General features: G+C 37.4%; 5 protein-coding genes across 6 annotated transcripts; all 5 read left to right on the top strand.

Moving 5' to 3' along the window:
* The first annotated feature begins 1,356 nt into the window (after positions 1-1,356).
* LOC103845553 (mitochondrial fission protein ELM1) lies at positions 1,357-4,441 on the top strand. Its single transcript, XM_009122417.3, has 10 exons — positions 1,357-1,686; positions 2,207-2,439; positions 2,560-2,656; positions 2,744-2,893; positions 3,013-3,139; positions 3,243-3,355; positions 3,429-3,492; positions 3,591-3,684; positions 3,782-3,890; positions 4,061-4,441. The coding sequence occupies exons 1-10, from the start codon at positions 1,501-1,503 to the stop codon at positions 4,160-4,162; spliced, it is 1,275 nt and encodes a 424-aa protein (XP_009120665.1). The 5' UTR covers positions 1,357-1,500; the 3' UTR covers positions 4,163-4,441.
* Positions 4,442-4,731: 290 nt separating this feature from the next.
* LOC103845554 (ruvB-like protein 1) lies at positions 4,732-7,896 on the top strand. Its single transcript, XM_009122418.2, has 12 exons — positions 4,732-5,190; positions 5,482-5,670; positions 5,770-5,901; positions 5,996-6,145; positions 6,285-6,440; positions 6,583-6,717; positions 6,801-6,866; positions 6,952-7,058; positions 7,168-7,267; positions 7,345-7,436; positions 7,522-7,591; positions 7,678-7,896. The coding sequence occupies exons 1-12, from the start codon at positions 5,101-5,103 to the stop codon at positions 7,765-7,767; spliced, it is 1,377 nt and encodes a 458-aa protein (XP_009120666.2). The 5' UTR covers positions 4,732-5,100; the 3' UTR covers positions 7,768-7,896.
* A 37-nt stretch (positions 7,897-7,933) lies between these two features.
* LOC103845555 (protein phosphatase 1 regulatory subunit SDS22) lies at positions 7,934-10,465 on the top strand. The gene is made up of 10 exons (XM_009122419.3): positions 7,934-8,284; positions 8,359-8,430; positions 8,527-8,619; positions 8,688-8,769; positions 8,859-8,915; positions 9,002-9,066; positions 9,142-9,237; positions 9,322-9,408; positions 9,489-9,569; positions 9,659-10,465. The coding sequence occupies exons 1-10, from the start codon at positions 8,180-8,182 to the stop codon at positions 10,256-10,258; spliced, it is 1,338 nt and encodes a 445-aa protein (XP_009120667.1). The 5' UTR covers positions 7,934-8,179; the 3' UTR covers positions 10,259-10,465.
* Positions 10,466-10,721: 256 nt separating this feature from the next.
* LOC103845556 (uncharacterized protein At5g41620) lies at positions 10,722-14,519 on the top strand. Of its 2 annotated transcripts, XM_033282759.1 has the most exons (4): positions 10,722-13,142; positions 13,234-13,326; positions 13,415-14,053; positions 14,084-14,519. In XM_033282759.1, the coding sequence occupies exons 1-4, from the start codon at positions 12,729-12,731 to the stop codon at positions 14,360-14,362; spliced, it is 1,425 nt and encodes a 474-aa protein (XP_033138650.1). In that variant the 5' UTR covers positions 10,722-12,728; the 3' UTR covers positions 14,363-14,519. The 2 variants fall into 2 exon arrangements, with proteins under 2 accessions (XP_033138650.1, XP_009120668.1); XM_009122420.3 differs by having other exon boundaries at positions 13,415-14,519.
* A 2,059-nt stretch (positions 14,520-16,578) lies between these two features.
* LOC103845558 (NAC domain-containing protein 89) lies at positions 16,579-18,590 on the top strand. The gene is made up of 4 exons (XM_009122421.3): positions 16,579-17,136; positions 17,280-17,551; positions 17,698-17,904; positions 18,154-18,590. Exons 1-4 carry the CDS (start codon positions 16,950-16,952, stop codon positions 18,493-18,495), a joined length of 1,008 nt encoding a protein of 335 aa, XP_009120669.1. The 5' UTR covers positions 16,579-16,949; the 3' UTR covers positions 18,496-18,590.
* Positions 18,591-18,622: the final 32 nt, after the last annotated feature.

Consider the following 18,622-nt stretch of genomic DNA (forward strand, 5'->3'; position numbering starts at 1 on the left):
AAAAAATCTTTTTTTTTTGAATATGAAGAAATAAAGAAGCCATTGCAAGTGCCGGAAAGACTAGGCCTACTAAAGGCACAAAAATAAAGTGTAAGTTGTTGAAAGTCATAAAATGGGGTACCTCAATTTAATATTTGTACCTATTATTGTTATATTCTAAATTCTTAATTCTATTATATATATTATATAATTATACTAAGTATCTTTAAGTAAATATATATATATATATATATATATTTATATAATACTAATATACAACCTAATAGAAATATATAGAACCTACTAGAAATATAATAAAAAAAGGTACAAGAAACGCCAAATGGACTTATTAATCTTTCAAAATAAATAGATGTATTATCATAATCTCCCTGTTAGATTTATTATTATTTTTGCTCTTTTATCTTCTAATAGTCATTAATAAAGAAAATTTTTATTTTATTAAAATAAAAATTTATACAAAATTGATTGGAATCTGATTCAACAACAAATAATTTTCGGGAAATGCAGATGCAAGACTCTCTATAGATCTATATATCTATTTGAATTATCTATACATATGCAAGCAAGAGAGAAAAAAAATTGTTTAATTTTTCTAGTCTGATTTAAACTTTCCGAAAGTAAAAATTCACTTTTTATCTTGTTAATAAAAGTTTATTGAGTAGTAAACAAAGATATCGATAAAAAAGAACGATTCGAAAGAACAATAAAAATGATCCAGCTGGAAGAGTTACTCTAAAAATGATTATTAGACAATGCGAAACTTTCACATAAAAATGATCCAACAAGCTATACATAGTTTTCTCTTACGCATAAAAATAATAATTTATAAGTCTCCTTTCTTCTACGCTTGATTTTCAGAAGTTATACAATTCAACATACTAAAATCGTTATCATATATGATTAGGACATCATCCACGGAACTAGTAACAACTTCTTGATAAACTCTTCCGAATGTATCCACCACAATATAGTCTACCACCTCAATTGTCTATAACTTGAGTTGAAAAGACTAGTCAACCATCCACGGAACTAGTAACAACTTCTTGATAAACTCTTCCGAATCTGTCCACCACAATATAGTCTACCACCTCAATTGTCTATTACTTGAGTTGAAAAGACTAGTCAACCATCTCAATTTCACATAATAATTTCTTCAGGATCTGTGATTAGAACAAATGTATAAAGGGTAGGGACAGATGATCAGAAAGCTGAAAAATGAAAACTGAAAGGCCTCAATAACGGCCCATAATATCAACCATTTGACAAATCAAATTCTAAACATTGGGCCTAAGAAACAACCCATACACGCGAAACTTTCCAGAGAGACGCCTTTATTTTTTTTATTTTTTAAAAATCGTTTTAGCAGTTTTAACATTTCGCAAGTCGTCAAAGGCTCTTCCGCGTATTCTCACAAAGTTGGATTGAGAGAGAGAGAGATCAAATCCTAAATCTCGGCGTGGTTCCTCTAGGGGTTTTCGATATCAACCATCAGAAACCGGCATGAGGCCAATCCTGTTGCCGGATCCACCCACTCTATCTACCGGCGTTCCCGAGATTTTCGAACAAGGCGGCTCCCAGAACGTAGTCCGACGCGCCGTCGTTATCGGAAACGGTTTCCCTGGCTCCGAGAATCAGTGCATCGGTCTCGCTCGTGCCCTCGGCTTGGCTCAAAATCACCTCCTCTACGTGAGCTTTTGATTCCTACTCCCTAAGACATCTTTCGGATAAGTAGCTTGCTAAGAATAAGATTGCAATCGTTACCACTTGTATAGCATAGTCATGTTCGTTTGGTTACCGCAGTTTTCGGCGTCGGCGTCAGTTGTTGTTGTTTGTTTCGTAGACGCCAACGCAGTTTTAATCGCAGACGCAGATTTTTTCGGCGATCGACACGAGGACCGACACGAGGACGCAGCGTTTAGACGCAGACGCAATACCGGTGTCAATGAAACGAACAAGAGTTTATTAAAAAAATTGACACCGACGCAGCCGCATGTAGCTGCGTCAACCAAACGAACAGCACTCATGTGTAGAAGAAAATGATGTTCTTGTGTAGGATGAGGTGTGACTAATTATTTGCTAAGGAGGAACTCTTAGAAACAAGCCTACGTACAATTTGATAATGTCTTAAGTTCTGGAAATATATAGAATAAGCAATGAGTTTTTGGTTTCTTGAATGTTTTTTTTTTCTTTTTTTTGGTGATGGAAGCGAGTTACAAGGCCGAAAGGAGGGATCAATGAGTGGCTACACTGGCTCCCTGTTGGTTTTCACAAGAAGTTGGACTTTATCCTCAGGCATCTCTACCTCTACTCCAGATTGATGCTTGGTTCCAAACAAAGTAAATACATCGCGTCTGAGAATGGTGGGAGTGTTGGCTTGTCCTCTATTCTTGAGGCTGACGTGAAGAGTATTGTCTCCATGGCTCGTGACACCTATGAAAAGTATATTACTTTCTGTTTCTTCTTTTTTTGTTGTGGCGTTTTTATGAATTGGAAGTAGGAAGCTAAGCCTGAATGTATTGCAGTCCATCTAGCTAAGGGATTTTTATTTTCTTTTCGCAGGGATGGCCCGTTGGTTGTGATTGCTTGTGGGAGAGATACAGTTTCTATTGCTAGCTCCATAAGGCGTCTGGCTTCTGAAAACGTCTTCGTTGTTCAGGTCTGTTATATGGTTTTATTTGATTGTTATTATGTTACTTTGACGCTCTGACTCCTAATAATTGATATTTTGTCTTCGATTTTGTAGATACAACATCCTAGATCACACTTAAATAGGTTTGACATGGTGATCACACCTCGTCACGACTACTATCCTCTAACCCTCGAAGCGCAAGAGCAAGTTCCTAGATTTATGCGTGGTTGGATAACTCCACGTGAACCACCTCAGGATCATGTTGTAAGTGCCATGTTTTTCTTTTTTGATTTATTCTCTTTTCCATCATATTACTGTAGAAGATGAAACTTGCTGTGAGAGGTTTCATTTGTAATACCATGAATGTGCGCACCTATTTTCAGGTCTTGACTACTGGAGCTCTCCACGGGATCGATTACGCCACACTCCGTAAATCAGCTAGTGCCTGGCACGATGAGTTTGCTTCTCTTCCAAAGCCCTTAGTTGTGGTTAACATTGGCTGGCCTAGACGTAATGTTCTGTTACTCTTTTAAATTACTAGATGGCGTTCTTACACTTGCACCATATAAAACATGGGCCCTTTTTCTTATTGGCATGTTGACTTTCTAAACAGGTAACTGCCGTTATGGAGCAGACCTCGCAAAGCAGCTAACAGACGCCCTTCTTAGTGTCCTTGGTAGCTGTGGAAGTGTCAGAATCGCTCTCTCCTACAGAACCCCTGAAAAGGTCTCCTAACACCTACTGGAATAGTTACAGCTGATGTTATTGAGTTTCACCTGATATTTTACTACGCAAGCAGGTTTCAAGAGTAATTTTCAAAGAGCTAGGAGATAACCCAAAAGTCTTCATTTGGAATGGCCAAGGTACTGATGATCCACAGCCAATTTTGTTTCAGCTTTGTGCACAAACACAATGCAACGAAAAAAGGTTTCTAACGCTTGTTCTTAAAATATTAATCCAGAACCAAATCCTTACATGGGACATTTAGCATGGGGTGATGCATTTGTAGTGACAGCAGATTCTGTCAGTCTCATAAGTGAAGCCTGCAGCACCGGGTATATAACATACTGAGATAATCCTTTCAGTTTTCTTATTCTTTCGTATTATCGCGTACAGAAACTATATGGGCTGAGTAATACTTCTATGCTGCAGGAAACCAGTGTATGTTATAGGAGCCGATCACTGTAAATGGAAGATTGCAGATTTCCACAAGTCTTTGAGGGAACGAGGAGTCGTTCGCCCATTTACAGGTTTCGAAGACGTGAGTATCTCTACATTTTCTTAGAACACTCTAGCTAGTTTTCCCATTTTTCATTCTCCATGGCAATGGAACATAGGGAGTTTTCTGGTCAGACTTGTGTTGCATCCGCCATGTCTCCATGATGTTCATTGATCTGGTCTGGTATTAAATGTTTTTTTTTTATTGTATAGATGTCGGAAAGTTGGAGTTATCCGCCATTGAATGACACAGCAGAAGCAGCGATGAGAGTACGGAGTGCATTAGCTGCACGTGGATGGAGTCTACGCTCTTGAAAACTACCATACGTTTTTTTGTTTGTACAATTTATTTCTGGAATCACATTTCTCGAAAGTTGTAGAGAAAGAGAAGCCTAAGACAATCGGATGTGCAGAAAGAAAGAAAGAAAAGGTGACGGTACCATTTTGAAGGGTTTATTTACGTCTCTTGTGCCCTAAATTTTTTGCTCATATTACCACACAGTGAATCTCTACTCTATACCTCTTCTCAATTGGAGTGGTGGCTCTTTGTGAAATAAAGAGAGTGGGGGAAGTTCTTTCTTTTTCCCCTTTGTATTGACTTGTCGGTGATATTCGAATGTGTCGAATGAAAAAATCTCACACGTTCAATAATTTCGTTTTTGATACAATTATAGGTTGAGGTAGTTACAAGAAGAAACGAGAAGGCAAGGTTGCCTTGAGAAACCTTGTCTGTTTTAGTTAATTTTTTCCATGAACCAAACAAATTACAAAATGGTCTAACTCGGAAGGTTGTGCACAGATCACAATTAACAATTTAATTGGTTGTCTCTGTACAACTTAACCAGAGCTGATGCTTTTGTACACAAACAAACCAGCCATGGCTGGAACTATCTGCAAGGCCACAACATTGTAAAGAGAAAAAACAGGAATCAAACTTGACAATAAAATGTGAAAAGAAGGCAGAAACCAAAAATAAAAACTTTGTAAAAAGTGAAAGACACAGATAACCTCCAATTATGCAATTAAAAAGGTTAGGGTGATTTTGTAAGAACAAAGGAACATAAGGGCCATTACTGCAACAAAGATGAAAATATAAACAGAGAGGTTTTGCCAATTCAGAGAAGAAGCATCAAAAAGGAGAGAGAGAGCTCGAACTCTTCCGCCGTCGTCGTCGGAGAATACAGTAAAAGAACCTATATATACATCTCAGACGTGACTCATCAGAAGTCCGACAACGCTAACAGTTGACGGAGATGGAGAAAGTAAAGATCGAAGAGATTCAGTCCACCGCTAAGAAACAGCGGATTGCTACTCACACTCACATCAAGGGTCTTGGCCTCGAGGTTCTCCTCCTCTCTACACTTTATCGCTCGAACTTCGTCAGTTTTTATAAGGATTTAAAGCTCATTGCTTTTGTTTGGTACGCGCAAGAGAGTCAGAGTATAGTGTTTCTAGATGTAACTGCAAGTAGGTTACTCTATACTCGTGTAGCTCAATGTTCTTTAGGGTTTAAAGTTTTAGGCTTTATAAGGTTTTATAGCTAAACTGACAGTTATGTCTCAAAGCATTAGTGTGGTTTCTTTCTATAGCTTGGAATGTAGTTTCGTTTGCTGATTCAGTGTCTTCTTCTCTAGCCAACCGGAATCCCTATACCATTGGCGGCTGGATTTGTCGGTCAGCTTGAGGCAAGAGAGGCAGCTGGTCTTGTAGTGGACATGATCAAGCAGAAGAAAATGGCTGGCAAGGCTCTTCTGCTCGCTGGACCTCCGGGGACAGGGAAAACAGCATTGGCTCTTGGAATATCCCAAGAGCTGGGTAGTAAGGTTAGTCTCAGATGTCTTTAGCTTACATCTCTTATGTTCCATGACTCCCACATGGCTTCGTTAGATATGGTATGAATGCTTTTTTATTCTTGTTTGCAGGTTCCCTTCTGTCCAATGGTTGGATCTGAGGTTTACTCATCGGAGGTTAAGAAGACTGAGGTTCTCATGGAGAATTTTAGGCGTGCCATTGGGTTACGTATCAAGGAAACCAAAGACGTCTACGAAGGAGAGGTGTGTGTGATGCTATTTTTCAGTTTCTTGTGATGTTGTGTAGTAATATGTCTTTTTATCATCAGATTCTTAACAAGTTTTCCTTGAGTTCTAGGTTACGGAGCTGTCCCCAGAAGAAACTGAAAGTCTTACCGGAGGTTACGGCAAAAGCATCAGTCATGTTATCATTGGACTCAAGACAGTCAAAGGAACCAAACAACTTAAGTTGGATCCCACTATCTACGATGCCTTGATCAAGGAGAAGGTTAGTTTTTTTTACTTCTTGGCACCTGTCATTTTTTTAATCTGTTTGTTACCCAGGTCAGAGAAATTTTATCCTTTGCTATGAGTTATCAGGTCATTATGTACGCAGGTTCATCTTATATTTACTCTTTGGCTCTCAGGTAGCTGTAGGAGATGTTATATACATTGAAGCAAACAGTGGAGCTGTAAAGCGGGTGGGTAGGAGTGATGCTTTTGCCACTGAGTTCGATCTGGAAGCAGAAGAATATGTTCCACTTCCCAAAGGAGAGGTTCACAAAAAGAAAGAGATAGTGCAGGTTTACCTTCTATGACCTTTTCTTATCCCAAGAACTCTCCCTCTAATTATCATCATTGTCAATATTATGTTTTACGGATAATTATACATCGTACGTTTGTTCTTTTGTGGTAGCCTCTAAAAGCTTTCTTGACTTTGGTTAGGATGTGACGCTTCAAGATCTGGACGCAGCAAATGCTCGACCTCAAGGCGGGCAGGATATACTTTCTTTGATGGGCCAAATGATGAAACCCCGGAAGACTGAGATCACTGATAAGCTGCGCCAAGAAATTAACAAGGTGATCTTCTTCACTTAGACCTAAATGATTCTTGCTTAAATTTTGCTACAGGACTAATATTATGTAACGTATGATTATTGCAGGTGGTGAACCGTTACATAGATGAAGGTGTTGCAGAGCTTGTTCCCGGAGTTCTATTTATCGATGAGGTATTTTCCTAAATAAATTATCTCATTCCACCATGTCCATGTTACTCAAAACTCAGGATCAGTAATTGAACTCTCCTAACTTCAGGTTCATATGCTTGATATGGAGTGTTTTTCTTACTTAAACCGTGCTCTTGAGAGCTCGTTATCTCCGATAGTGATATTCGCAACAAATAGAGGAGTTTGCAACGTAAGGTGAGGATAAACGCTAGACCGTTGTATAGATAAAACTATCAGTTTCTCCCTTTGGAAATCATGTGAACTTGGGTTTAACTTAGTGCTGTGAATCACTTTGTTTTTGCAGAGGGACTGATATGCCGAGTCCCCATGGAGTCCCTATTGACTTGTTAGATCGGTTGGTCATTATCAGGACCCAGATCTATAACCCCTCTGAAATGATACAGGTTACTCGGTTGCCATTTTAGTTTTTTTGCATTCCAGTTAAGTAACAACATTCTAAAAGATTTAGTTATGTCGTCAGATTATAGCTATCCGTGCGCAAGTAGAAGAGCTAACAGTGGATGAAGAATGCTTGGTCCTACTTGGGGACATTGGGCAAAGAACATCCTTAAGGTTGAAAGACTGAACTAGCATTATTGCTTCTTGCAAGATTCTTTTCTACTTGGTCTAAACTTTTCTTTTCTGCTTTCACTTCCAGGCACGCGGTTCAGCTTCTGTCTCCTGCCAGTATCGTGGCGAAAATGAATGGACGTGATAATATTTGCAAGGTACTACTTCCTTATGAATCTTGGCACAAAACAAAAGCAGTAAAAAAAAATGAATGTTACGGTTAATCTCTTTGTATTTTTGACAGGCTGATATAGAGGAAGTAACATCACTCTACCTTGACGCCAAATCTTCAGCAAAGCTTTTGCACGAGCAGCAAGAGAAATACATCTCATGAGAAACACACTAATCGAATGTTTTTGCTTCTTTTTAAGCCATTATGTAATGCCTATGACAATGGAGAAATCTTAATTTAATGGGATACAATTGGTTTCATGATAACATTTATTCGATTGTTGCTTGCTTACCTACGTTAGTTGTGATTCTTAATGTTGTGTATTCTTAGTTACATAACAGACTTGGAACGATGCTTCAAGAACAAACAACTTGTAAAGTGTAATCATTATCAAGAGAAAGTTGTAAACGGAAACAGTAGAGCAAGAGGGCGTTTCTTACCAACAATAGTATCTGGGCCAAATTTATAAACAATAGAAAGTTGTGGGGGGTGTCTTTATAAAACTTTCGCTACGATGTTTTAGGGTAAGAGTGACTAAACCAGAAGGCTAGGGTTTTTGTTTACGAGGAAGAAGATGACGACGAAATCGCTAACCGTTGAAGAAGTTCTAAAAGAGAAGAAAACACACGACCTAGATTCCGTCAAGGAACTTAATCTCGGCCACAGAGCTCTCACTGACGTTAGTTTCGTTTTTGCAAAACTCTGTTCCCAAAATTGAAACGAAAAACCCTAATTGTGAAATTGATTCATCAGGTATCTTGCTTGAGCAAGTTCAAAAACTTGGAGAAGCTCGACCTCCGTTTCAACAATCTCACTGATCTCCAGGTAAAAAAACCAATAGACTTTTAAAAAAAAACGGCACCTTTTACTTGAATATTTAGTTGAAGACCTTAGAAGCTTATCTTCATGTTTTGTTTGTAGGGACTCAAGTCCTGTCTGAATTTGAAGTGGCTGTCGGTTGTGGACAATAAATTGCAGAGCTTGAGTGGAATCGAGGGATTAACTAAGCTTACAGTAAGTTCCAATTCATTTCATGAAGTTCTTTCAGCACTGAAGATGATTCAACTTTGGTTTGCAATCAGGTGCTGAATGCTGGAAAGAATAAGCTCAAGTCTATGAATGAGATCTCTTCTCTTGTCAATTTGTGTGCCTTGATTTTGAACGGTGAGTTTGGAACTACACTAATCATATGTTTTGTCTTTTTGTATCCACCACAAGCTTACAACTGATGACTTGTTTTCCACTTCTTGCAGACAATGAGATATCCTCTATCTGCAAGCTAGATCAACTCAAAGACTTGAACAGTCTCGGTATGTTCTTCACATCAGAATCAACATTGTTACTCTCTTTAGAAGTTTCATCTACTTTAAGTTTTGTTGTGGATTTGATGATGCAGTGCTTTCTAGGAACCCTATCAGTGAAATCGGTGACTCACTTTCAAAGCTGAAAAAACTCACAAAAGTAAGCTTCGAGTTTTCTCCATGTTTCTAGAATCAGAACTAAAAGTTAACCCTCTTGCCTATTCCCTTGTTTCAGGTTTCTTTGTCTGACTGCAGAATAAAAGCTATCGGGTCTTCTCTCAAGTCATGCTCTGATTTGAAAGAGCTACGACTCGCCCACAATGAGATTAAGGTTATCTCTCTTCCATAGATAAACACACTGACCTGTGTACCAATTCCACAGTCTTTTACTTATATTGCTAATAATCACGTTCAGGCTCTCCCAGCAGAACTTGCACTCAACAAGAGACTACTTAATTTGGACGTGGGAAACAATATGATCATGAGTCTCTCTGGTTTAGAGGTATAAGTAAAAGCGTACTTTTCTCCTTGTCTAAAGCTCATTAAAGCTTTTTGCGTTGATCTAAGTTGTTTGGGAACTAGGTTTTGGGAACACTATCTTGCTTGCGAAACTTGAATATTCGAGGAAACCCCATCTCTGATAACGAGAAGTCAGCTAAGAAGGTTGACAACCACTTTCTTTGTTACTTAGTGTTTGCTACGTGTAGAAATCAAATAAGAATGAGAATACATATGTTTTAAAATGTTCGCAGGTGAGAAAGTTGCTTCCTTCTTCAGTGAATGTCTTTAACGCTAAACCCTTGGAGAAAAGCTCGAAGAATGCAAAGCATGTTAGATTTGATACCGAAGATGTGACCTTTGATAGTCGTCTCAGCAAATCAGCAGAAGAGGAAGAAGAAGAATCCAAAGTGGAACGGAAAACCAAGAAGAGCTCTAAGAGAAACAAGTCGGAGGAGGAAGAAGAAGAAGCTGATAATGAAGGTGGCAAGAGCAAGAAGAAGAAGAAGTCTAAGAGCAATCCAGATATAGATCAAGTTCAAGTAGAAAAGAAGGAAGAAGATGCTGCTGAGAAGAAACAGAAAAGGGCTAGTCCTAAGAAGTTAATCGATGCTATAGATGATGCTGAGACCTCTATGGCTGAAGTCTTTTCCAGGGGCGATGTGTCGAAGGATTCTGGAGATGTTGTTGAGAAGAATAAGAAGAGAAGCAGTGTGCAAGAGACGGGTGTGGTGAGAGTGGTGGATACTCACAAGAAGAAGAAAACAGGAAATAAGCAGCAGAGCAAGAGTGCAGTGGCTGAGCTTCCTGGCGAAGTTGAAATCGGGTTGGGAGGAGAGTCAAAGTGGGAGTAAACCGGAAACCTTAAAACTCTATTGAAAACAGATGTCTAGTGATTTTGATCTTCTTTGAAATCGGTTTTGCAGCCTTCAGAAGGTTTAATTTTGTTGTGAAATGAACTTTGTTTTACGTTTTCATACAGTTTTTTTATTTCCTCTTTATGGTAAGCTTCGTCATGTTTCTGGTGAAGCGTTGAATTGAACATGTAGAAAGTTCAAATTGATTCTTGTTTTGAGTCCAACCAAATTGGGAACGACTTAAGGGATAAATTATATATAGATAGTGACCAAAGGGCCCAACCTGAAGTGGGCTCATTTGCTAAAGTTTTTCAAAACAGAAGAAGATAAGGTCCCACCGAGACTTGAACTCGGATTACTGGATTCAGAGTCCAATGTCCTGACCATGGGACCGATTTGCTTACGCCAACTATCTATATAAGTCAAAACTAAAAAGAGAGATTTTTATTCTGTAAAATAGAGAGATAAAAAAGTCTTTTAAAAGCAACATCTGACATGTAGTTTGTATTACCATTTTCATCATTTTTTAATTAAGTCCAGAGGATTTTTTTTTTTGGGTAAGTTTTAGGAGATTTAGAAAAAGATAAAACAAAGGTGGATGACACGAGAGTTTTCCCGTGATAAGTTGAATCTCATGAAAGTTAGATAAATATATACATAGATGCAATGTAAAATCCAATGAAAAGGTTAAACAAGACACTAAGATAATAGTGAAATATTATGAATTGTTGCTGGTTTAACCAAGATTATAAGAATGCAATACTATTTGGACAATAATTAAGAGTTATATAAATGAACGCGGTGAATTGCTGTAAGAATTGTTACTTTTGAATAATGGCCAAAAGTATATAGTATAGCATTTTGTCAATTTATCCATGTGATTTGCAAGTAGTAGTCAAAGACTCGAAAGGATAAAAAGAGAAACATAATAGTTAAGGACCCATATTAACCAGAGCTGTTCATCTATGTTGTATTTTTTTGCATGGTCGTGGGATCCTCTTGACCTCACAAATAAATTAAATTTTATTTTAAATTGATATAGCTAATATGAATAATATATAGATATAGGATCTGTAGGAGGGATTTGATTTGACTGATAGAGAAGGCATCTCTTGGGATGTTCCATTAGATTATTTCATTATTATTGTACTCAGCATGTGCTTGTCTCTAATATGCCAAACACAAAAAAAAATGAACTTCTATAATCCAATTTATTTTGAATTTTTCAAGTTTCATATCATGGCGTTGATTTTGAGTTTGTGGAGTTTGATTAGTAAATTAGTATAATGGTTAAGGATGCATCAAAGAAATTTTAGTTATGTACAAACTTTGTTTGTTTCTTATTTCAAAGTTCAAACATTAAAATAGTTTGCTCAGGAGAAAAATACTATCAATTTTCCTACAATACACTATCCAATGAATTTTTTTTTTAAATATATGGCATATTTGGTAGCCAATATCCTTTTCTCAAATATGTATTCCCTTTGTCTATAGTTCTATACATTTCTTTTCAATCATTTCGTCCAAAAAAGTCACCATGCAAGTGTTTTGTCTAAATAATTTTAATTTTTTTGTCATAGCATGGTGATTGATGCCTTAGTTTTGAGAATATAGTTCGTCTTTAATCTTCATGAAAACTACTGATCAAAACTCTATTTGCAATTGCTGTTCATATTATTCCCAAATAAAGCCTATCAATAGTTAACTGAATCAAACCATGTTATGCTGCATGTGATGTAAACCTAATATCTAGTTAGACTTTTAGCAAGTACTATTGTCTTCCTATCAAAAAGTAGGTACTATCATAGATGGAAATATCGTTTTATAAACGGTTGTTGCATTAATGAGTTATCGGCAACAAGATTTAACAGTTATGGAAGCACTCTATTTCATTAATGACATTGAATAACATTGGTTAATGTGTGTACAATGAACCATGGAAAAACATTGCCAACGAGACAACACACACAAACAAAACACCACACATAAACACTTTCTATCCTTGTTCCCATTCTTCGTCTTTCTCCACTTTCTTCTCCCAAGAAATAACACAATTTCCCAGATTCAAACTTCTCTTTTTTCAACGTCTTCTAAGGAAAGCAAGAATCTATCATCTCTAATTCTTCTCTTTTTGTAGTATATATATAAAAAACTACTTTGCTCTTTTTCTTCTTATGGGAGAGAGAGTTTACACTAATAAACTTCAGAAAAAAGCAAAAGAAGATCAATCTTATTAACTTTCTCTTTTTGTATTATCTCTATCACTCACTTTAAAGTTTCCTTAGAGATTCAAAATCAAAATCTTCCAGAAACTGCTTCAAGCTTCTACTTGATCAAACTCATGATCCACTTTTCATAAAAAAGCACCAACCAATTCCAACTATTTTCTCATTCATTTCTTTAGTTTCCGGCAAGATTTGACACAGTTTTGTGTTCTGTTTTTTTTTATAAATATAATAATAAAAATATGGATCGGAAAAGAGGGTGTAAGATCAGAAAGAGAGGTTGCTCTTCCTCCTCTTCTTCTTCCCTTGCTCGTCGAAACCGCTTCAAACGCGCCATTTTCGCCGGGAAAAGAGCCTCACTAGAAGACGGCGGCGGCTCAGGAACTCCGGTTAAGTCCATCTCCGCCGCTAAAACTCCCGTACTCTTACCATTTTCTCCGGAAAACCCTCCTTTAGGTCAATCACAGAAACGCTGCGTGTCAGCAAGGAAGCTGGCGGCAACGTTATGGGAGATCAGCGACGGCAATACAGAACCTCATGTATCCAACGAGGATTGCTTGAGAAACAAGAAACCACCGAGAAACAGAAGGAAGACATCAACAGAGATACCTTTCCCTGATTTCCCGCTAAAATCATCCCATCCGGTTTCCCACGAGGTTAGGGTTTACTTGCGTCTCAAGTTTCCTCTGTTTTTTTTAATTTATCCATTTCTCGAGCCCTAAGTCTTTGATCATCAAAATTTTACAGAGAATCCTTCTCCGAGATGATACAGTTCGTAGAAGATCAAAAATTCCTCAGAAACTACAAGTAGTCGAATACAAAACCATCGGCACAAACTCTGTAAGCTTTTCTTTTTTTTTTATTTTGGGTGAAATAAGCTCTTCCTTGCGGGACAAGAAACCTCTGATTAGTTAAAACCTAACAACAGGTGACAACACGTTTCAAGAATATCAACGAGGGTTTAACGACTTCTAAAGAACTCGTGAAGGTTTTAAAAAAGATCGGTCACCTCGGAGATGATCACAAGACCGCAAGCAACCGTTTGATCTCTGCTCTGGTTTATGAACTAGACAGAGCAAGATCTTCGCTGAAGCATCTGATGAGTGAGTTCAATGCGGAGGAGGCGGAGAAACGGAGGTTAGTAGAGAAGCTCCAAGAAGAGGCGGTGTCTGAGAGAAAGCTCCGGCTACGAACAGAGAAGATGAACATGAGATTAGGAAGAGAGCTCGAGGAAGCTAAGGAAACGGAGAGGAAGATGAAGGAGGAGATGGAGAGAGAGAAGAGAGCGAAAGACGTTCTTGAAGAAGTTTGTGATGAGCTGGCGAGAGGTATAGGAGATGATAAGAAGGAGATGGAGAAAGAAAGAGAGATGATGCATATAGCTGATGTTTTGAGGGAAGAGAGGGTTCAGATGAAGCTCACGGAGGCGAGACACGAGTTCGAGGAGAAACACGCCGCCGTGGAGAGGCTGAAGAAGGAGCTCCGGCGTGTTGTTGAAGGGGAGGAGGAGGAGAAAGGGTCGTCGGGGATTCGCAGGGTTTTAGAGATGATAGATGGTTCTGATGATGATGAGGAGGAGGAGGAGGAGGAGGAGGAGGAGAGTGATCTTAAGTCGATTGAGCTGAACATGGAGAGTGGAAGTAAGTGGGGATATGTTGAAAGCCGGAGAGATGGTCGGAGGGAGTCAAGATTTGTTGGCCCCAGCGAAGATGATGATGATCATGTGGAGAAGAGATCAGTGATAGTTGATAATGGGGAGAGAGATGAATCTTTGAAGACTCTAAGAGAGTACATTGTTTCTAATGCCAGATTCATAGGTTCCTCATCGTCGGAGCAGTGGAATCATCGGCACTTACCTAATGTGGAGTTTGTGTAATCACCTGAGCTAACGCCGGCAAGAGAAAAAAATATATCAATTTTTTTTTGTAATGTATATACTTTATATTTCCTTATTTGTAATTGTATTCAATTTTTTGGATTTATTGAAAGAAAAGCAATTATATTTGACTACATAAAACTTTGTTTTCATCCTACTAATTATTCATGGTATTTTCATCCCCATTTCATAATTTATTTCAAAAATGAAATAGAAAATGGAGTATGAACAAAAAAAAAATTTACATAAATTTTTATTTATTTTTTGTTTACACTTCATTTTGCATTCTGTTTTTGGAGTAAATTATGGAGTAAAGATGGAGATGCTCCTAAGTTTGATGATATACAGATTTGTAACTTGTTAGTTGATATTAATATATACAAGTATTTTTCTCATGATATTTGAATTCATACATGAAAGAGTGTGGTTTTTCAAGGAAAAGTCATTAGATAACTATGTAGGCTGTAATTTATGGAAGCAAAGAATATGGGGATAATATCAATCAAGTCATGCTTGGATTGGATAATAAGGTACATTAGTCATGTATACTTGTTAGCATTTTATGAATATTTATTCGAGAACTTCTTTTGGCAATGATTAATGATCGATACACACATGGGAAACGTCGGTTCAGTGTACATTAAATCAAAAATTATTACAACAATTATAATAAGAACAACGAACAATAATGAGATATAATTGATGCAAGAAGGGATTAATTAGTTTTAAGATTTTGAATCAAACAATGAAACAAAGCAGGGTTCTCTATTATTGTGTGGACAGCGTCGCGACATCCTCCCATGTGATTTTGTCTCAACTCTCCGTTACGTTTCAGCCTTTTTTGTCTCAACTTCATTTTCTATCGGTTTGACTAATAGTCTATTAACCCATGAAAGAACCGGTTATCCGGTTACTAGCATAGCGAGATGAAATATTCGCTTATAACATTTAAAATATTGGTGGTTAATATATATCATTCGACTTACAAACTGATTATATTAAATATATATTGACCATTTAATAATTATTTTAAATCCTATGAATCTCAAAGCCGGTCCCTAAGAATTTATGGGCAGTGAATATCTTGAAATTTTATGATATTTGCAGTTGTTCTATTTTCTTGGATCAACATTTTCGATATTACTCATTAGAAAAAAAGATCAGCATTCCATATTACGTCAACATTGATTGGGATAACAAAAGAAAAGCAAAAATAAATTCACTAAAGTTGATCCCCTAGATACAGTAGAGTGAAAGCATTTCTGGATGCCACTAGGGAAAATGTCAAATGCTAAAAACATTGGCCTAATACAGATATAGAGATCTTGTCAGTGTGATCTTATCAAGTGTGTGTGTGGTTTAACTCGTTGTCTCCTTTGTCTGTATAAATTTGAAAAGTTCAATGAACCTATCAATCACACTATTGTTTGGACATTGATGTTAGTAATAACAACTGTCAGTGGACAGATCGATCATCGATGGTTAGACATGGGTGAATACTTGGGATTACAATTTTATGTTATTAGTAATATAAATTTATACTTTGTACTTTGTGGTAAACTTAATTAATATTTTTTGTACAATGGGAATACACAAACTTTAACATATACAACATATTTATTCTTATGTTTTTAATAATTGGTTTTTTTCAATTTAGCCATTTGCACCTCGTTCTTCTCCACTCTCCTTGATCAAATCTGAAATTTGTAGTGTAAATGATAAATCAGACTAGTGATATCGGAGATGTGTTTTACTCATCCTGTGCAGTTCCGATGGAGATTTCTTCACGTAGCTGTCGGATGTGTTCGGGTTAGAGGGTTTTAAAGTGCTTGGACCCTATAGGAACTGGCTGCACCCGTATGTGATTTGCGCTAGCTGGAGAAATGTTTCTTGCCGAAAAGGCAACCGTTTTGCCTTGTTCTCATGTCTTCCTTCCACACTCTTATATTGAAAAAGGACTTTATATTGGTCACAACTCGCAAGCGTCCACTTCGTGGTTTCAAGTAACTTTCACACTGAAAATAAACAATTTTCTTTGTAATAGCATTCCCAATGAGAAGTTCTATCTTTAAGGATTTCAAAATACATGTATATATATTAATATTAGTATTTAATTATGTGAGTTTTAAAACTACGAAACTATAATAATATATATACATATATATGTATTTTGAGATCCCCAAAGAGAGAACTTCCCAATAATTCGGTATTATTCACTTCATTATGACACTTTCGTTTGTGTCTCTTATATTGGTTTACTGGTCAAGGGCTTTGTAGTAGTAGTAAACTAAATTAAAAGCCTTAAAATGAGACTACGTGAAAACAATAAAGAAAAACCTACATTTTTAAACTAGATATGGTGACATGGCAATCAGACATGCAACCGCGTTACACCTGGGCAAAACCCATGTGTGTGCAAATGTCCTACAGAAAACTCAAAGCTTAAGTTAGAGAGCACCGAAAATGGTTTAAACCTGTCTTCTTCTCTCCTGACAAGATCAGTTGTTAATGAATGAAGTTTCCCGTGAATAGATGAATAAATAATTAACTAATATATAAATGGAGTGTTTGGTACGTGCGGGCCTTCATGGAGACTGCGGCGGTGGGAGTTTCTAAGGATATGGCGTCGACGGTGTTTCCCGGGTTCAAGTTCTCGCCCACGGACGTGGAGCTGATCTCGTATTACCTAAAGCGGAAGATGGACGGCTTGGAGAAGTCCGTTGAGGTTATACCGGAAACCGATATCTACAGTTTCGAGCCTTGGGATTTGCCCGGTTTGTCTTTGACCCGATTCTTTACTGTTTTTTCTTCTACATTAAGTTTTGCTCATCTTTATTCATTATTAATCTCTTCTAATCCGTTTCAGTGTCCTGTTTTGTGTTCTTGTTTTTCATTCAATCTTGTTTTTCTTTTCCAGATAAGTCGATTGTTAAATCTGATACCGAGTGGTTTTTCTTCTGTGCACGTGGCAAAAAGTATCCACATGGTTCACAGAACAGGAGAACAACCAAGATGGGATACTGGAAAGTCACTGGGAAAGAACGTGATGTCAAGTCTTCTTCTCAAGTGATTGGAACAAAGAGGACGCTTGTCTTCCATATTGGTCGTGCACCAAAAGGTCAAAGAACAGAGTGGCTTATGCACGAGTACTGCATGAAAGGAGGAGTATATATGGTACACTATTCTGAGGTACAAATTAGTCAAAAAAAAAAAAAACTATTCTAAGGTACCCTTTTTTGTTGTTGTTAACCATTACATCAGAGGTAACTTTGGCTACTTGAACTATTCTAGTCTTTGCCTTGTGTTTGATAACTTATCTTCTGTGAATTTTCTAGGATGATGCTTTGGTTGTTTGCCGGCTTAGGAGGAACAGAGAGTTTCGTACTTGTACAAGTCAGAAGGCACCACTAGAGCCACATTTAGCAGCCGATAAGCACATGATCTTGCAAAATGGTGCCGCCAGTTCAGGGAGCCCGGTTGATTTTTACCTTGCAGGTGAATCAGGGGACAACCATCTCACTGAAACACCAGAAAATCTACAGGTTTACCCCCTTTTGTGTTTGTATTGATGAATTATGAATCTACCGTTTACGCACTCATATACTTGTTTCTAGCTGAGGATATAATAGTAACGTTTTCGCAAAAACAAATTTCTTTTATATATATATATTAGTAACGTTGCACATAGCGCATATCTATATATAAACGGTATCCAGGATGGGAATTTCGGGATGATGGTTCTTGATTCTGATTGTTGTACTTGTTGATGAAATTTTTGTGTGTGTGTTTAGGTGGAAACTGAAGAGGATTTCTATGGGGATATCCTAAGGGACGAAATCATCAATCTTGATGAAGTGGTGATGTCAGGGAAGACACCAAACGAAGTGCCAACACTTGAATCAGTGTCAATGGAGATACGGATACTTCCTTTACCAAACATGATAGACGGACAGATGGCTTCAATTTTAGATGAAAGACCATCACAGGAAAAGAAAGGGAAAGGGATCAGTGGCACGGAACCACTGTCGAGCTGCTTCATGGGTGTATACTCGATCAAATGGGTCAACCGAGTAAGACGGGACGTTATTATAGCTGTAGTTGGTCTCATTGTAATGCTGTTTTATCAAGAGTAACGCTGTGGAAGTAGAAAGAAGGACCAATGGTGTTTTCTTGTTCGGTTTATTGAACCAAACCGGTGTTATGAATCGAAATATATATATATATATATATATATATATTAATATTTCTTTCATTTATCTT

The sequence above is a fragment of the Brassica rapa genome, chromosome A10 (genome assembly GCF_000309985.2).
Source record: "Brassica rapa cultivar Chiifu-401-42 chromosome A10, CAAS_Brap_v3.01, whole genome shotgun sequence".
NCBI classification, from domain to species: domain Eukaryota; kingdom Viridiplantae; phylum Streptophyta; class Magnoliopsida; order Brassicales; family Brassicaceae; genus Brassica; species Brassica rapa.

What these genes read in the sequence shown, in the direction of transcription:
- LOC103845553 (XM_009122417.3), top strand. Translation starts at nt 1,501, where the DNA reads ATGAGGCCAATCCTGTTGCCGGATCCACCCACTCTATCTACCGGCGTT. An exon ending in CTCAAAATCACCTCCTCTAC is followed by an intron (nt 1,687 to 2,206) that starts GTGAGCTTTTGA and finishes TGGTGATGGAAG; the next exon opens with CGAGTTACAAGGCCGAAAGG. An exon ending in AACCACCTCAGGATCATGTT is followed by an intron (nt 2,894 to 3,012) that starts GTAAGTGCCATG and finishes ACCTATTTTCAG; the next exon opens with GTCTTGACTACTGGAGCTCT.
- LOC103845554 (XM_009122418.2), top strand. Translation starts at nt 5,101, where the DNA reads ATGGAGAAAGTAAAGATCGAAGAGATTCAGTCCACCGCTAAGAAACAG. An exon ending in CCCAAGAGCTGGGTAGTAAG is followed by an intron (nt 5,671 to 5,769) that starts GTTAGTCTCAGA and finishes TCTTGTTTGCAG; the next exon opens with GTTCCCTTCTGTCCAATGGT. An exon ending in AAAAGAAAGAGATAGTGCAG is followed by an intron (nt 6,441 to 6,582) that starts GTTTACCTTCTA and finishes GACTTTGGTTAG; the next exon opens with GATGTGACGCTTCAAGATCT.
- LOC103845555 (XM_009122419.3), top strand. Translation starts at nt 8,180, where the DNA reads ATGACGACGAAATCGCTAACCGTTGAAGAAGTTCTAAAAGAGAAGAAA. An exon ending in GTGTGCCTTGATTTTGAACG is followed by an intron (nt 8,770 to 8,858) that starts GTGAGTTTGGAA and finishes CACTTCTTGCAG; the next exon opens with ACAATGAGATATCCTCTATC. An exon ending in TCGCCCACAATGAGATTAAG is followed by an intron (nt 9,238 to 9,321) that starts GTTATCTCTCTT and finishes AATCACGTTCAG; the next exon opens with GCTCTCCCAGCAGAACTTGC.
- LOC103845556 (XM_009122420.3), top strand. Translation starts at nt 12,729, where the DNA reads ATGGATCGGAAAAGAGGGTGTAAGATCAGAAAGAGAGGTTGCTCTTCC. An exon ending in CCCATCCGGTTTCCCACGAG is followed by an intron (nt 13,143 to 13,233) that starts GTTAGGGTTTAC and finishes AAAATTTTACAG; the next exon opens with AGAATCCTTCTCCGAGATGA. An exon ending in AAACCATCGGCACAAACTCT is followed by an intron (nt 13,327 to 13,414) that starts GTAAGCTTTTCT and finishes ACCTAACAACAG; the next exon opens with GTGACAACACGTTTCAAGAA.
- LOC103845558 (XM_009122421.3), top strand. Translation starts at nt 16,950, where the DNA reads ATGGAGACTGCGGCGGTGGGAGTTTCTAAGGATATGGCGTCGACGGTG. An exon ending in CGAGCCTTGGGATTTGCCCG is followed by an intron (nt 17,137 to 17,279) that starts GTTTGTCTTTGA and finishes TTTCTTTTCCAG; the next exon opens with ATAAGTCGATTGTTAAATCT. An exon ending in ATATGGTACACTATTCTGAG is followed by an intron (nt 17,552 to 17,697) that starts GTACAAATTAGT and finishes TGAATTTTCTAG; the next exon opens with GATGATGCTTTGGTTGTTTG.